This window comes from Phoenix dactylifera, chromosome 11, assembly GCF_051530095.1.
Source record: "Phoenix dactylifera cultivar Ajwa chromosome 11, Ajwa_hap1_PhDact_Kaust_v1.1, whole genome shotgun sequence".
Lineage (NCBI taxonomy): Eukaryota > Viridiplantae > Streptophyta > Magnoliopsida > Arecales > Arecaceae > Phoenix > Phoenix dactylifera.
This window is the reverse complement of record NC_143200.1, coordinates 10729014-10746491: the sequence shown is the minus strand read 5'-3', so window position 1 is coordinate 10746491 and position 17478 is coordinate 10729014. Positions and strand designations below refer to the sequence as shown.

At 40.1% G+C, this 17478-nt stretch overlaps 1 protein-coding gene across 9 annotated transcripts; it reads left to right on the top strand.

The window, feature by feature from the left end:
• The first annotated feature begins 352 nt into the window (after positions 1 to 352).
• On the top strand, positions 353 to 17088 carry LOC103720567 (protein HIRA-like). Of its 9 annotated transcripts, none has more exons than XM_017846039.4 (10): positions 353 to 992; positions 1811 to 2086; positions 2236 to 2487; positions 2570 to 2967; positions 3071 to 4124; positions 14040 to 14250; positions 14338 to 14578; positions 14746 to 14868; positions 16141 to 16258; positions 16653 to 17088. In XM_017846039.4, the coding sequence occupies exons 1-10, from the start codon at positions 885 to 887 to the stop codon at positions 16824 to 16826; spliced, it is 2955 nt and encodes a 984-aa protein (XP_017701528.1). In that variant the 5' UTR covers positions 353 to 884; the 3' UTR covers positions 16827 to 17088. The 9 variants fall into 9 exon arrangements, 8 of the variants coding, with proteins under 8 accessions (XP_017701528.1, XP_088562913.1, XP_088562916.1 ...); XM_088706787.1 differs by having other exon boundaries at positions 453 to 992; positions 2233 to 2487; XM_088706790.1 differs by having other exon boundaries at positions 457 to 992; positions 2233 to 2487; positions 2590 to 2967.
• Positions 17089 to 17478: the final 390 nt, after the last annotated feature.

The following is a 17478-nucleotide window of genomic DNA, read 5'->3' as shown; positions in this document are numbered from 1 at the left end:
AATGACATACACCAGTTTATTGGCCAGTTTGTTACCAAGATGAAATAAGGTATTGTTTTTATATTGTTAATATATTTGTTGTAGTGAACTATATATAGAAAATAATAAAGTAAAAATGTAGCACTTAAATCATTTTTAAATAATATATTTATATTTAATATATTTTAATTTAAAAATAATATATGTTTAATAATCTATTTAAATTTGAATAAAAATAATAGCAATATATATCTAAATAGATATATGATTCGTATAGATTTAAGTTATAGTATATCAACCAATAGATATTTCTTACAACTGCTATACTTTTTCTAGGGTTTTAAAGATAGTACTTCTCCTAAGATATTACTTTAGAACACGGAGGGGATATACAAATACAAATTATATATCGCCAAAGGAAGAAAATGCATTGACGAACCCCTTTTATTTTTAATAAAAATTCTATTATGATCGGATGGCCAATGTTGGACTCGTCTACCAGATTGGACCTTGTATGGTATTCTGCTTATGAAACCATGTGGCCCTGCGGTTTAGCCTTAAAAATTTTTTCTACCCCAATTTTTTAATTTAATCGCCTCCAACATCATCTCCGGATTCCTTCTTTCCTTGCTGCGTAATCGGAGAGAAAAATTTCGCTTGCAATCTCCCCACAAAATCCTTCCCCTTTCCTTCTAGGGTTTTCTTTCTATACCCTTCCCCTGTACTTCCTTCTCGGTCTCAGCTCTCCTCTGAGCTCTTATTAGGGTTTTGCTCTGGAATCCGCCTAGGGTTTTGGGTCTCCGGCCATGAGCTTGCGGATTTCATCTCTGAATTGAGGTGGGGGGCGTAGATAGAGGTATTGGAAGTCAAGTTGAAGCGGTGGGAGCAAGAGAGAGGAGGAGAAGATGATTACGGAGAAGGCCGGTTGGATTCGGCATGAGGGGATGCAGATCTTCTCCATTGACATCCAAGCGGGCGGTCTTAGGTTCGCAACCGGTGGGGGAGATCACAAGGTGAGATTTTTGTGTCGAAATCCGTTTTGGTTGTCCGCAGATTTGAAGTGATCTCATGGATTATAGTCGTCTTTTCAGGTGTTCTTTCACTCCCATGTAGTACCTTCTTAAACGATTTGGCAGTAGTCTACTTGAGTACTATTCCGCTTCTTGATTTAAATGAATTCTTATTTTAAGAGTAATAATACTCTCTGTTTTGTCTTTATTTAAGTTTGGTAGATTGAGGAGATGATGATTTATCTAAGAAATTTAATGAATTGTGTATAATTTTCAGTATCGATAAAATTCTTAGTAGGTATGTGTTTTCTGGATGTTTGCATATGTCAAGTGCATTTCGTACATGCCTTTTTGATTAATTTTATAATAAAAAAAATCTCTCTTGTACTTTTGTATGTTCATGTGAATTTGTAGTTAATTATTTATGCAAGATTTAAATTCTGAACATCTTGATGACAGGCATAAACAAAATGTAATTTGATGATGACAGACTGAAAGATGTGATGAATGTCTAAATATTAGTCCCCACTGACCTTTCTTTTAGCTCTTTTAGCTTAAACCTATTTCTATTTTCCGGACATGCATTTCATGTTATTATACCACTTCTGTCCATTAGTTCGTTTCCTGAAATAAGTTATCTTCTGGAATATTGTTCGTAAATGTGCTACAACTTTGTAGATGTTTATGGTTGTCTTAAAGAGCACTGCAGATTAACCTGTTGATTGAATAGCTGCTGCGTTGATGTTACATTTCACACTTGGGTTGCATGATGCATTAGCACATGTGTATCTTGATCATCTGTTGGCAACTTCTTGATGTAGGTTCGAATATGGAACATGAAGTCAGTGGGGATGGACTCTGACGGCGACCAGTCAACCCAAAGTTTACTGGCAACTCTCCGTGATCACTTTGGATCTGTGAATTGTGTCAGGTGGGCTAAGCATGGCCGTTATCTTGCTTCTGGGTCCGATGATCAGGTAATTCTCATTCATGAGAGAAAACCTGGATCAGGCACGACTGATTTCGGTAGTGGAGAGCCTCCAGATGTAGAGAATTGGAAAGTCATCATGACTTTAAGGGGTCACACTGCAGATGTGGTAATTACCTGCTCCCACTTCTTTTGATATCTGCTTTGTTTTGCTTCAGCTGATGAAGCTTATTGACTTTTAAATTCTTTTTTTAATCAAAACCTTAGATTGAAGTATGCCTAACAGAGGAGTTTTTCTTTTCTCAATGCCTGAAGTAGGTGGATCTTAATTGGTCTCCAGATGACTTAACATTGGCTAGCGGCAGTTTGGATAATACCATTCACATATGGAACATGACTAATGGCATATGCACTGCTGTCTTGAGAGGGCACTCCAGCTTGGTTAAAGGAGTTGCTTGGGATCCTATTGGCTCATTTATAGCGAGTCAATCAGATGACAAGACTGTCATCATATGGCGCACAAGTGACTGGAGTCTTGCTCATAGGACAGAAGGACACTGGGCAAAATCTGTATGCGACATATAAGCTTTTTTTATTTTATTTTATTTTTTTTGATATAAACACATGCTTACAGAATAGTGGCCCTTTTCAGCTTGGTTCAACTTTTTTCAGGCGGCTTGGGTGGTCACCTTGTGGCCATTTTATCACTACCACCCATGGCTTTCAAAAACCTAGACACTCCGCACCTGTGCTAGAAAGAGGTGAATGGTCTGCTACTTTTGACTTTCTAGGCCACAATGCGCCTGTTATTGTTGTAAAGTTCAACCATTCTGTGTTTCGGAAGCATTTCTCCATTGGTCAGGAGGCAAAGGCTGCACCTGCTGGATGGACCAATGGAGCCTCTAAGACTCCAGCAAAAGAGCTACAACCATATAATGTCATTGCTATTGGAAGTCAGGATCGCACTATAACTGTATGGACAACAGCGAGTGCCCGTCCTCTATTTGTTGCCAAACATTTTTTTACACAGAGTGTTGTTGACTTGTCATGGTAAATGGCTCTATCTTGTTGACACAATCATGATACTCCATTTATGACTTGTTATGTATCTGATTCTTTCCCTTAAACCTAAGATTCACCTTTTCTAAAACAGGAGTCCAGATGGGTATGCACTTTTTGCTTGCTCCTTGGATGGAACAGTGGTTACTTTCCATTTTGAAGTGAAGGAGCTGGGGCATAGGTTAACTGATGCTGAGCTGGATGAGTTGAAGAGAAGTCGATATGGTGATGTCAGAGGAAGGCAAGCAAACTTAGTTGAAAGCCCGGCACAGTTATTGCTAGAGGCTGTGTCTGCAAAGCAATCAGCTAACAAGAAAGGGGCATCCGATGTTCTAGAAAATCAGACTCCTGGAAAGTCTTCTGCAGATACTGCAAACCAAATTGGCAGCCACTCAATTCCAAAGGCTTCCGAAAACCAAGTGGAAGATGGAAAGAAAAATGGAATGGCCAGTGGTGATGGTTTAAATAAAATTGCATCTGCCCGGATTAGTAGTCCTGTAAAGCAAAGAGAATACCGGCGTCCTGATGGACGAAAACGAATAATTCCAGAAGCACTTGGAGTTCCCGCCCATCAGGAAAATATCTCTGGTGTGGCCCAAGCTCAGCAGGTGGATTTTTCTTCCTTAGCCTTGGGTCAACAAAAGGATGATCATGGAGTGCTTCCTGCTGATAGTGGAATAAAGGAAGCTTCCCTTAAGAGACCATTTAGTGGAAGCTCTGATGCTGGAAAATGCAACAGTTGTGGGCCAAAAGAGCGTTCTGGTGTCACTGCAAGGGCTAACATTAATGAAAGTCTTGTTATTGAGAAGGCACCAACCTCAGCTAGAAATGATGGAAGGATCAATGTAGAATATTCAGGGTCAATATGCATGCCGGGTACTCTGGCTTCGTGCAATGCTCTTTCTATTCGGGTATTTAGTAAGAAAGATAATGATGACAGCTTACTACTTTGCTTGGAAGCTAAGCCTATAGAAAGGTCTGTGCATGACATAATTGGTGATGGAAATGCCTTTGTTACAAAGGAAACTGAAATAACGTGCATGAAAGGAACTCAGACTCTTTGGTCTGATCGTATATCTGGAAAAGTAACTGTCTTGGCTGGGAATGCCAATTTTTGGGCTGTTGGTTGTGAAGATGGCTGCCTACAGGTACTTTTGCAATTATCTTATGCTTGATGAATTATTATTGAAGTAATAAAATTCAATTGAACTCTAAATATATGATTTATGCTTTATGTCGCTCTTATTTGACAGTGATTGTTTGTGACTATAATTTACCAAAGAACAGGAAAAGTGCCCGATTTATGTTTCTCGATAGCTTGAGATTAGTTCCACATGGAGTGCATTAAGACAAATTGGAGTTATAGGCATATAATATGATTATATTCTTTTTGGTCAATTTTACTGAGACAAATATGCTTTTGAAGAATTTTTGATATGTAAAGTGGGCAAATTGCCCAAATGGTTGTAGGTGGTGAACCTTAGGTATTCCCCTGAAGTATGTGTCCAATATTAGTCACTTTGTGTATAGAAACTAGTAATCATAGTTAGGAAACTAGCACTGGAAACATGCAATTTCATCTGATGTTTTGATTTAGTGAATGAACAATGAGATTAGAGGTATGAAGTGCCCTATTTGATAGTGTGATAGGCGCTCCATTGTATTTACTTCCATTGTCAATATTTCTTAAAAATGGAAATACTTTCATGGTTCCAATTATCATTTAGAAATTTATTTTTTTAATCAGGCATGATATAGATGACTAGCCATGCAAAGCCTTCCACATTATATATAGATAAGGTACACATGATAATTCATGTGTAGAACCTTTCATTGGTGGCATAATGGAAGCAAGAAAATAGTATAATATGCTGAGTTCATTTAATCTTGTAGACAGCATGTACCATTTAACTACTGTTAAAGTTCAACTTCCTGAAAATATTTACAATTCGATTAGAGAAAGCATCTGTACTATTGGCTGTACCTTTACAAATAGTTATTCTCTTTCATGAATTTTGTGACTACATAAACCATATGGCCGTATAACTGTATAACTTGGTACATTTACCATTAGTTAACTCTCAAACTAGTGAATGTGTTAACTAAAGCTGACCTGAAGTAGTTTGAATGAAGCTTGATAGTTATGGTTGTGGTTATGCTATACTAGTGTTTGGTACATGTTCTGTGTGTGAGATAAAGTATGGATGATTGTTATTCCCCCATTTAGTTTGAAACTTTTCTGCTAATTGGGTAACTTGATAAGTGTATACAAATTTTTGGATGTACTCAATGTATTAAAAAGAGGAAAACATAGTTGATGCATTAAAAAGTGGAAAACAATTATGTAATGGTTGGAGGGATTCATCACGGATAGAGGATAGCGGGTTTAGTGGCTTTTTTTTAATGTTTTCTTCCTTGGAGTAAAAACTGAAATAAGTGAGATGAATTTATTAAACATGGGAGTGACTACAGATGTGGGGATAGTGGAAAGCTGTCAGGGCAAGAGAATTTGCACCATGTTAGTAAAGGATGTAAAAGTGTCCATGTCCAGCTTGAGTCATTCACCAAGCACGTGACTTGATGAAGCCCATGCTGACCTTGTGTTATTGGAACTAGAAGCTTTCATGCTATTTTTGATAAGGTAGTGAGCTAGTAACAGTCTTATGCATAGCATGTTTTATACATTTGCAGTTAAATGCACTCTCTTTCCTCTATAGGTAAAGGAGACTGCTGTGCATAAGCCATAACTATTCATTGTTTTCTTTATGTTAACTCTACCAAATGATGTGCATGCTACCGATCTCCTCGTCTATTTCTCTTTATTTCATGTTTTAGATAGAATTAAGACAAACAAGAATGTCTCTATTAGAAGGTATGCAAAATTATTAATTCTTAACAGCTTCCATGATGCTCATGGCTTCATTGTTGGTTACTGATAAAGCCATTTTGGTTTTCATGGAGATTACATACATACATAAAACACAAATTTTACTTTTGCAAACTGCCAACCAAGCAGCTGGCTTAAAAGGTGGAAAATGGCTACAGAATACACTTGTCTATGAGACTACAGTAGATGCATTTAAGTGCCTATCACAGTAGTATAGATAGATAGATGGATAATATATTTTACACGTGAATTATTCATATGCAAAAGATGGATGGATGGATGAATAGATAGATGTGATGAATGGATGGACGGATGGATGGATGGATGGAGATGGATAGATGGATTAATATAGATAGATAGATAGAAAATATATTTTACAATGTGAATTATTTATATGTCAAGATGGATGGCTGGATAGTTATCTATGTTGCATGCAAGAATCATTGAATCGGTACTGGTAGACATACCAGTCGGCCACCGGACCAGTTCGGTACCGGTTCGGACCGGTTCGAACCGGTATCAAACCGGTACCACTGGTTCGGCCTCCAAAAGCCCAACAAAATTTGATCTGGCCGGTATTGGCCGGTATTGGCTGGTGGGGGTTGGTTCAGACTGGTATAGGCCGGTATGGGCCGGTACCATTTTCCACCGCTGTACCGAACCGATCAGGGACTGGTCCGGTACGGGCTGAACCGGCCAGTATAGGCCCGTTCAGCATACTACGATTGCATGGATTTTTTTTTTTATAATAATTGTTTTACAAATTGTTGAAAGGAATCCATTCACAGTATAGTTAAGCCTCTTATGGAAAATAAGGCAAATTTACATACTACCTTCTGGCCTCACCTCTATATGTGCTATATTGATCTCGTACATCTTTAGGAATCTAAGCCATGTTATCATCATGTAGCACTAAGTTTTATTCATAATTGTTTCTGGAAATTGTTACAAGGAATCAATTCACAATATAGTTCAGTCTCTTATGGAAAATAAGTCAACTTTACATACTACCTTCTAGTCTCACCTCTATTTGTGCTATTATTGATCCCGTCATCTTTAGGAATCTAAGCCTGTAATCATTAAACTTTATATAAATCAAAAATATGTTTTGATGTCAAATTGATGCTCTATGAAAAGAGCAAATTGAGCCCATGGGTCTATCAATTATTCTGTTCATTTAACTTGAACTTTATTCAAAATAAACTGTTGTGAGGTCATATTAGTTTAAATATGAGAAAAAACATGTATTATTGCTTTAACTACCTGATCCGTTGGTATCTTTCACTAATCTTACTTCCTTTCAAGCCCTATTCTACTGGACTTTTTGGATATTTGATAAATATCCATGGTTTATTGAATCTCATTTGGGATTATTCATAATTTCAGATCTTTTGTTTCTTGCTTTTTTTGTTGCTAAAACGGATGATTCATACAATTCTAGTATGGATACATCCAAGAAGGTCAAAATACAATATATTTCGGAACGCACAAGGCAACTTCATCTCCCCAACTCGAAGGGTGTCTCTAGAGTGGTTGGCTACACACGAGGCCATGCAGTCTGCAACCCCGTTGGCCTTTCTGTAGACATGCTTAGCCTGGAAGGCCACTCCGTCAGAGACCATGGCTCGGATGTTACGGATCAGGGGGTGGCACCTGCGCCTACCGCCGGCAATCTATTGGACCCAACCAATGACTATAGCCGAATTCCCCTTAAGTAGTACCGCACTAACCTGCAACACGCCGTGCATAACCTAGATCGACCTATGCCGCCCTCAGCTCAGCCTCCAGGACCGAGGTATCGAAGATTTGACAACCACCAGCCACAATCACCTTGGAGTTCGAGCGTTTGATAACAAAGCCTGCACTTTTCTTGCCGTCATCCAGCACACATCCATCGAAATTGACCTTGAGAAAATTCGGAGGTGGGAGCTCCTAGGTGAAGAGTACCATCCGAGACGTTACACAAGCAGAAGTAGAGCTCCAGGTGTTTCGAGCTATCAAAGGTCCATCTAACAGATCTGCCTGACTAATTTCCGCCGCCTGACCCCGAGCCTGCTCCACAACAATCTCCGGAGAAGGACAACTCTCACTAAAAGTCCAGGCATTCTTGGCTAGCCAGATCTGATAAGTAGTATAAGTTACCCCAATAGCCGCCTTTCCAAACTACGGGACGACGACCCACCGTCTAAGCACCTGCAGGAAGGACGCCGAGTGAGTTTGAACATCTAGCAGGGTCGCAGCTAGCCTCCAGATCCTCCTAGCACGCTCACACTAGAATAGGGTGTGGTCCATAGTCTCATCCACCTGGTACTTAGGGCACTGGGGGTGAATGCCTAGTGCTCTCCCATACAACACCACTCTCGTTGGGAGCTGACCCCATACCACCTTTCAGAGGAATAAGGCCACCCTCGGGTGGAGACCAAACCGCCAGATCCAAGCACAATCCAGCCTCGGTCGCTGCTCACTCTGGAGTAAGTGATAGGCATCACCCACTCTGACCCTAGGTTTGCAAGACGTACTCCATACCCTAATGTCCGGACTGGCACACTTTGGAACTAGAATTAACCAAATTCTTTCTACAAGATGGTCCCCAAACAGTTGACCGACCTGGGTGGTATCCCATCCAACCCTTCTGGACGAAGATCGCAGATTCGAAGTCTATTCGAGGTCTCGACGTTGACCATGGTCGGCCAGAGCTTCACCGGGAGCGAGTTCACCCAAGGGTCCACCACATTCATGCTCTGCTTGTCACCGATTAGCCACCTGGAGTTAGCCATAGCCATAGGCACATACCTGCGGATCTTCTGCCAAATATAGGAGCACCTCGCCCCTTTGAGTTGCCTCACTAGTCCATGCAGGGCCGTATCGGGCTATCATCACCTAACTCTAGAAACACTGTAGCTTTAAGACAAATTTCATCGCATGCCGGGCAATCAAAGCCTCTCTCCTCATCAGAAAAGACTGTACGCCCAACCCTCCCTCGCGGGTCGGCTGGAATATCGTCTCTCAAGACACCATATGCACACCGTGGTCGCCACCATAAAATTCCCAGAGGAAACTCCGGAGGAGCCTCTCGATCCTCGTCAACATAGTCTTCAAAACTATAGTATTGAACATAAGGTATATAGGCATAGAACTCAGGACTGGTCTAATCAGAGTCACTCTGTCCATCATGGACAACGAGGCTGCCCTCTAACCCTCTAGCTGCTCCTGGACATGCTGTACCAAACCGAGGCACTCCAACACCCATAGTCTCTTCCCAGTAATGGGGATGCCCAATAGCTCCAAGGCCCTTCATGCTCCCTCATGCTAAGAATCCCTCTGATCTCCTGCCTCACCCACGTCTCCGTCTTCGGATTGAAGCAAATGGTTGACTTGTGGAGATTCACCTTCTGTCCTGACGCCTCGTAGCATGGAATGCCGTACCGGCTGGTACGGGCCGGTACGTACCGGTCCGGCCGTGGACCGGTACCGGAACGGATAAAAAATCGGTATTTCCCATTTTTTATCCGAACCGGCCGGTACGGATGCGTACCGGCCGGTTCGGAGCCCGTACCGGCCGGTACCGGCCTCGTACCGGCCGGTACCGGCCTCGTACCGGTGCGAACCGGCCGGTTCGCACCGGTACGATTTTTTTTTTTTAGAACCACAGCGCCGCGCGCTGTGGTTTTTGAAACCACCGCGTACCGGCCGGTACGGGACCGGTACCAGCCGTTACGTACCGGACCGGACCGGTACCGTACCGGTCCGGCCGGCCACCGGTACGCCGACCGGTACCGGTACGGCGGACCTTGCCTCGTAGTAGTCTCTAAAACCCTTCTAAGGGCCCGCACATCCCTCATCCTTGCTCTAGCCAAAAGAAGGCAGTCATTTGCAAAAAGAAGATGAGAGATTGGTCGGGCTCTGAGGGCTGGAACATAAGCCTCCAACTCTCGCTCCCGATAAGCAACTTGTAGGGCTCGAGAAGGCACATCGGCATAGATAATAAACAGATACGAGGACAGAGGACAACCCTGGCGAAGCCCAATAGTAGATCAGAAGAAAGGTGACGACGTGCTATTGACCAAGATAGAGGACGGCTCCTGCATGCATCCTAGTTGCTAGGCAATCCAAGTCTCGTGAAAGCCAAAGCTCTCCATCGCTCGCCCGAGGAAGCACCAACGGATCCTATCATAGGCTCTCTCTATGTCAAGCTTCACCGCCATATAGCACTGTCGCCTCCGGGCGCGATGCAGGTCCCATATCATCTTCTAGGCGATTATAATGTTATCGGTGATGCTTCGACCTCCTACAAAAGCTTCTTGTTCCTGAGATATAAGACCAGGTAGAATGGGCTTCATCCTACCCGCTAGAATCTTGGTTACCACTTTGTAAAGGGTAGTGCAAAGACTAATGGGCCTGTAGTGGCTGGGCTCTGTCGCATCCTGGCGCTTCAGAGTTAGGATGACGAAGATAGCCTTTTAGTCGTCGGCTATGACTGCCGTACTGAAAAACAACTAGACCGCCTCCACCACCGCCCTCCCGACAATGCACTAGTACTTCCTAAAGAAGAAAGGGGGAAAGTCGTCCGGCCCTGGGGGCTTTATCCTCCGCCAGGTCCTATACAACCCCCCTCACCTCCAATTCTGACACTGACCTGATCAAGACTGCATTGTCCGCCCCCCCATCTCAGCATCCGATTGCGGAAAATAGACAACACCTAGACGTAAAAAAAGGACCAAAACTTGCCCGATCATTTTCTCCTCCTCCACTCGCTTCCCTACCCCATCTCTTAAGGACCATATCATGCCCCTCTGCCTCATGAGGATAGTCAATTGGTAGAAGAAGCGAGTATTCCTATCCCCCTCTTTGAACTACTGGACTCTGGACTTCTGTCTCTAGAAAACCTCCTGCTGCCACAAAAGGGAGTGATGCATGGCCAACCTTTGCCGTAGAATAATCACGTCGGCCTTCGGAAGCCCGCCTAGTCGCTCCTCCATCCCCTGGAGGTCCGCAATGGACGCCTCCACCTTCTCCAACCTCCTGAAGATATTGCCTACTACCTCACGGTTTGCATGTGCGTTTGTACTAGTATTTCAGATAAACAAAATAGATTATCTCTATAGTATCCAAGCAAGCCCAATTCATTTGGAAAGAGCAGTTTTTAAGTTACAAGTATGTAACCAAATCAAAGGCAGTAATGAACTAGAGGTATATGATTATATTGTTGTCTTCACAAAAGTGTAAAGCTATGACTCGTAATGGAATTATATTTTATTCTCTGGGCACTCATATAATCACATCTAATTTCTGGATGACTTAATATAATTGACATTTATAACTCATGCTCATCATGAAGTCTTAGTGGACTTCCTGTAAACCTAACTAAATTCTTATAATTAGATATCTTCTTATTTTGCTCTTCAAATTTCAGAAATTGCTATATGAAGATTTATTCCATCAATGTAGTAGTCAGATTTCACTATGCTACCTTGCACCAACAAATCTCATTTAATGTTTGCCAATTGGTTGACATGCTTTGAAAACCCAAGTGCTTGTCATATTTACTATGCTTAAAACCACTAGTTAAAATTAGAAATGATGTACGTCGGTCTCTTTTAGAATAATAATATGATAATGAACACCAGATATAAAATTGTGCTTCAGTGCTAACAAGCCATAATATATGTTTGCGCCTTCTATATTATTGGTTGTTGTTCTTGAGATGCCCCTCTAAATGTCATATCTTTTCCATTAATGCCATGCAAGGTAATTTTAGGTTTTCCTTTCCACTTTTGCGCCCTTCAATCTAATTGTTAGATACCCAGTTCGTTGAGATCGTCTCTTGTCTAAAGTCCAGTTGGCCAATTGTAGGCACCTTATATTCTCTATTAGTGCTATTCTAAAGCTACCTTTGGTATGTTTTACCACATATCCAGGCCATCATCCTCAAATTTGGTTGTTCATAATATGTCCACCAGTTCATATCTTTCTCTGCCTAGAATTTTAAGGTACATCCTAACATCCTAGCAACTATATAGAAGAGAGAATATTTTCCACCTTTTTGAACCTGAAATATCGCTAATCACTATTGCTTTCCTTGAAAGTTTGCAAAATTTTATCTCACTGGAAATATCATGGAAATTCACATTTTACTTAAATTACCTGAAAACAATAACTCTGGTGGATTGGAATTTCTTGGAGAAATTCCTCATAGGCTTCTCTACATGCAGTCTTCTGTCAATCGCTTTTCCACTCTCCAATTTATTACCCTCGTAGCCTTCCTATTTGATTTGCTCGAGATTCATCAAAAGATTTTCTTTTCTTTAATGCAACCCAACTTCTATGCTTTGCACCTGTTTCAGGAGACCACTCTTTTGACAAATACCAAATATTTACTCTCTTTCACATTGATTTGGATCATTCATATCAAATTTGGATATTAGCTCCATATTAGATTTCAAGCCCACATGAATTCCAAGTCTTAAAACAACATCCATCATATTCCATGCTAAATCCCAACTCAGTTGTTTAATGCCTTAGATGTTGGAAATATGTGGTCTCACATTCTGTAGAATTGATACGCTACGTACCAAGTGATCCAACAATTCAATTATTTTTTAAAGAGGTAGAACTCTCTCTCTGTCTCCTCATTAGAACCATTCTAAAATGATGATTATGGGGTGCCCAAAACAACTCTCCTCCATCAGTCATGACATTTTATCTCATGATGAATTTTCCCACTTATCTAACTTGGTATCCTCCATCTATTTCTATGAATGACATGCAATGCATTTGAATGAGCCAAGCAGGTGATGGTCGTGGTGTACATGAAGCCCAGCATGGTGATCGAGGTCACACAGTGCCAAGCCTACAATGTCATTCAAGGCCTTGGTTAAAATTCTACCATGTTAAGCCAAGTTAAGCCTTATGCATGACCTTTGCCGCATAGACTTTAGATAAACTTTGACTACCTGATATATGCAATGCGATGGTAACTGATATAAAATTATGCACCAAGTCTTTTTTTTGTTGCACTAACTTGACTAAATTATCTCTTAGTTTAGAAAGGAAAACTAATTTAGCACTCAACATCTTATCACTTCTCATAATGAATTAAATATTACTACATTTTCAACTTAATTGTAAGCCTCACGATCTTATAGGAAGTTGGGTTCTATTTAGACATTGACATTATTTGTGGAATAAGTAATAAGAGAAGCATCAAATCAACATCTTCTGATTCATCTACACGACACATGTTGATCTAAATTTAGATACTATTATCAGCCTATCTCTACAATTATTTTGAATCAGAATGAGTAGGTCCATGTGATTTTGCACATGCTATACTAGTTTTTGTACATGGATGTCTGTATATATATATATGCATAAATAGATGCATGCATAAATACACACTAGTTATAATGCATGGGGTTGCCAAAGATTTCATATTTGGGATAATTTGACTAAAATTTAAATTCTGAAAAAATGTGAAAAATAATTTTTTGAGTCTCTTCTTCTACAGAAGTTTAGCATGTTTTAAGCTTTTTAAGAGAGAAGTCTAATTAAGGTCATTTTTGGAATTGATAATTGAGAAATTAAGCTGCTTATATAAAGTTTAAGGATTCTTATCTACAAATATTCATGGGGAAGTTGGCCGTAGTCTTATATCATGCATTAAATTGTTTGGTATGTGATGCTTGCAAAACTTTCTGAGGTTACATTTCCAATATCACTCAACCTGTTTTGGATTTGTCAAAGAATTATTTGGATGATCTTTTGCTTGTTATTTCTAAATACATCAATTCCTTAAGTTAGCCATCACCCAAAACCTGATTCCCATTGTAGTAGAGACATGCCCAAATCTAATTATTGATGTAGGGGAACAGCTTAGGATATTGCTGATGGAACATTTTCAAGACTCATGATTAATCTGTTCATTCAAGTATGATGTGATTGTGTAGTTATTATGATGATCAGCATCATGTTTACATTCACCAAATGTTTTAGGCATCTATTAAGTTTTGTGTGTGCATACTTTCAGTGTATATGGTGCTAAACTATCTGATTTTACTCTGGATTAGTGTGAACTGGCCTTAATCCACATGCAAATTCTTCCTTAATTTGTATTTTTTCATAGCAGTTCATATTTATATAGAATGACTAAAAAGATCCTTTCTTTCCGTTCGATAAGATTTACACGAAGTGTGGAAGACGAGCAATGCCAACCATGATGATGGGATCTGCAGCAGTTTTTATAGATTGTGATGAGTGCTGGAAGTTACTACTCGTCACAAAGAGGGGATTGTTATATGTGTGGGATCTCTTTAACAGGACATGTCTTCTGCATGAGTCTCTAGCTTCTCTGGTCACTTCAAGAGAGGATTCATCAGCAAAAGATGCTGGTAACATTTTGGATTTTAGTCTGATAATGCTTATACAGCACCCTAGATACATTATATTTATGTGATCTTCATCTGGCCCCATGTCAGGCACGATCAGAGTTATATCTGCAAGGTTCTCGAGGTCTGGTTCACCCTTGGTCATTCTTGCAACTCGTCATGCATTTCTTTTTGACATGAACCTGAGGTGCTGGCTAAGGATAGCTGATGACTGCTTTCCAGCTTCAAATTATGCAAGCTCTTTCAACTTGAGTTCTATTCAGAGTGGTGAATTGGGCAAATTGCAAGTTGATGTGGGGAAGTTCATTGCAAGAAAGCCAAGCTGGAGCAGGTTTGTACACCCTATATACAGCTGGCTATTTTAAGAAACTATAAAGCAGTGATAAATCCTCATATCATAATGTTGTTCCTTACTTTAGTGTGTCAGTTGCTGGCACTTTCTGGAACTTCATATAGGCACCAATTGATTAGGGATTTTATTGTGGCCTTATGTTGTAGGGTGACTGATGATGGGGTGCAGACACGTGCTCATCTGGAGACACAGTTGGCATCAGCACTTGCATTGAGGTCACCTAATGAATATCGCCAGTGCCTGCTCTCCTATGTACGGTTTTTAGCCAGGTTAGTGTCTGTAATTTTATCCACTGTAAGTGCTTTAATAATGCTTCCCTTAATCAGCAGTATTCTAATTCGCTGCTTATTTTTTTCTACTTTTCATCTTTAAAGTTGGCAGTAGATCAATATTCAGCCAAACTTCTAGGATGCATGTTGCGTGATAAACTGATGTAACAGTGTCCTCTTTTATTGCAATCTGTTTAAAGCCAGATAAACTGGAAGCATGAATTCTTCGAAAAGTATTTATTGGTAAATAACTTGATGGTTTATTCTTAATTCAATTTTGGCAGTACTACTATCCTGTTGTTATGCTGCTGGATAATAGAATATTTGATAAGGTTAAATTCCTGGAAAGCTGTAAAGAGTTTTTTCAATTTTTTCCCTTAATGATTTAAATTCCCAGAAAGCAGCAGTATACAGACTTTAAAACAATGAGAGTGTGAGTCTTGGTGTAATGTATGGTTGCTTTATTGTTATCTAACCCCCTCCAGACCCTGCAATGGCTGGAGCCTCGAGTACTGGGCCATCCTTCTTTAATGATTTAAAACAATAGATTCTAGATAGTAGACATTTTATAAGGTGAAAAGATAAATTCCCAGAATGCAGCCTCCAAACTTCTTGATTTTTTTTCCCTTAATGTTTTAAAACAATAGTTATCTCTTTTCCCTTTAATTCCCAGCTTGTTTAGCTTCTTTTTTTTTTTGGTGCTCCATTGCTGCTCTCTGATTTGGCACTAGCTTACAAGTTACGTATCACACTTGATTTAGGCAGCTTATTATTGGACCACTCAAGTGCTTTTGGGAAACCATATAGTTCTGAATCCTGTCTTCTAGCTTGCTTACATTAATTACATTAGACCTCAGTTATAGATGGTCTAGAATTTCTGATCCCATGTGCCAATTGATGCCGCATTCCTGTGAAAGGGCTTGTAAATTTTCATGTACAGCTTTGTTAGGATACATCCTAACATGGGGGCATAGGAACTGGTCATATGTAAAATCTGCTGAGCAATGTCCTCTTTATTTTGTAATTAATGCTTCAACATTGAAAAGTTGCAATTCTAGATGTTAGTGCTGATAATCAATTTTTGGGGGTTTTGTTCTACTCCACATCTGAATTTAGCTGCAGGTTTTTGTGGCATGCAAACGACCAAACTATGTGCTTCATTCATCTGCACTTCAAGGTGTAGGCACTTAGTGGTTGTCTGCAAGCCCCAATTACCTGTAACTAAGTTCAGTTTGAAGGGAGTAGAGCAAAATTTGCTTTTTTATGTTACAGAGAAGCAGATGAATCCCGTCTGCGTGAAATGTGCGAGAGCTTTCTTGGCCCTCCCACTGGAATGGCTGAGGCTGCATCTGCTGATCCAAATAACCCAGCATGGGATCCTTACGTGCTTGTGAGGCTCTCTAAACCTTTACTTTTCATATGTTTCTGAATTCTTTTTGTAATTTAGTTTCCCAATTTTCTTATTTGCCATCAAAATCCACCGTGCAACATCTAAGTAGATTGATCCTATCTGGTACATTAAGTTGCATATAGGCAATGCCTTCTGTCATGCATGCCAATGAAAATGTCTTTGCTGGTTAGAGTTGTCATCATTCCTGATGGCATCGTTGGTTTTTTTTTTTAAAAAAAATCATGGATAACTCAACGTTCTGAGAGAATAGAACATTAATAAGCTGCTATCGGCACTATATTTTAATTGCCTTAACATTTTTTTCATGTTAATTTCTAATTGCCATTTAATCTCCCTCCTAATTTATGAATCTTTGGTGTGATTGTTGTTTCAGCGAATGGAAAAGCACAAACTCCTCAGGGAAGACATCCTTCCTGCCACGGCATCAAATCGCAAAGTCCAAAGGTTGTTAAACGAGTTCATGGATCTCCTTTCTGAGTATGAAACTGCTGAAGCAAATGCAGATCAAATGGATGTGGCCCTGCCCACAAATGATGCCAGCTCCTAGTTTGGCTTTTGTCTGTCAGCCGTACCTTTTGCCTTAACACGTTAGAATTAGTCACTTGTATGTGTTGATGTAGGGAATGCGCATAGGGAGGCAATGAAATAGTGCTGCTCCAGCTTTTGCCATAGAATAGCCTCACGACTTACCTCACTCTTAACCAGTGTTATCTCTCATACCCCATATCATAATGTAAGAGTTGGGTATGCAACAAGAAAATATTGTTAAGGAACATGATAACAATAGAAATACATTCAGTCTAATCTCATATTTCGTCTTATATACCTAAACTAGTTTATAGAATTGGTGCTCTTTGGTTAGCAATGCACTTGAATGTGGCAAGGACCGTTACAAAAATAAAAACATGATTGTTGGGGTTTTATGAGTTTCTTTAACGGCTGACGAAGTGTTCCCTAGCAGCAGGTAAGGGGCCCTCTCTAACCAAAATGTATTTTATCCAATTTGTTCCTCCTATAAATTCTAAATTTGCACAATTCCTTCTTGTTTGAGACATCTTCTATTCTTGGATGACTTGTTTTCCTACCAAACGCCAATGTATTGAAGGCTTAAATAACCAAGAGAATAAAAGCAACTTTGAATTGATTGCCAGTATGTCAACCGGTTGAGTAGGGAACATCACTGTTTTATTATCATTATC

Coding starts and splice junctions, on each gene's coding strand:
- LOC103720567 (XM_017846039.4), top strand. CDS start 885: ATGATTACGGAGAAGGCCGGTTGGATTCGGCATGAGGGGATGCAGATC. Junction 2,087..2,235: donor GGGGTCACACTGCAGATGTG/GTAATTACCTGC, acceptor TGCCTGAAGTAG/GTGGATCTTAATTGGTCTCC. Junction 16,259..16,652: donor CATGGGATCCTTACGTGCTT/GTGAGGCTCTCT, acceptor TTGTTGTTTCAG/CGAATGGAAAAGCACAAACT.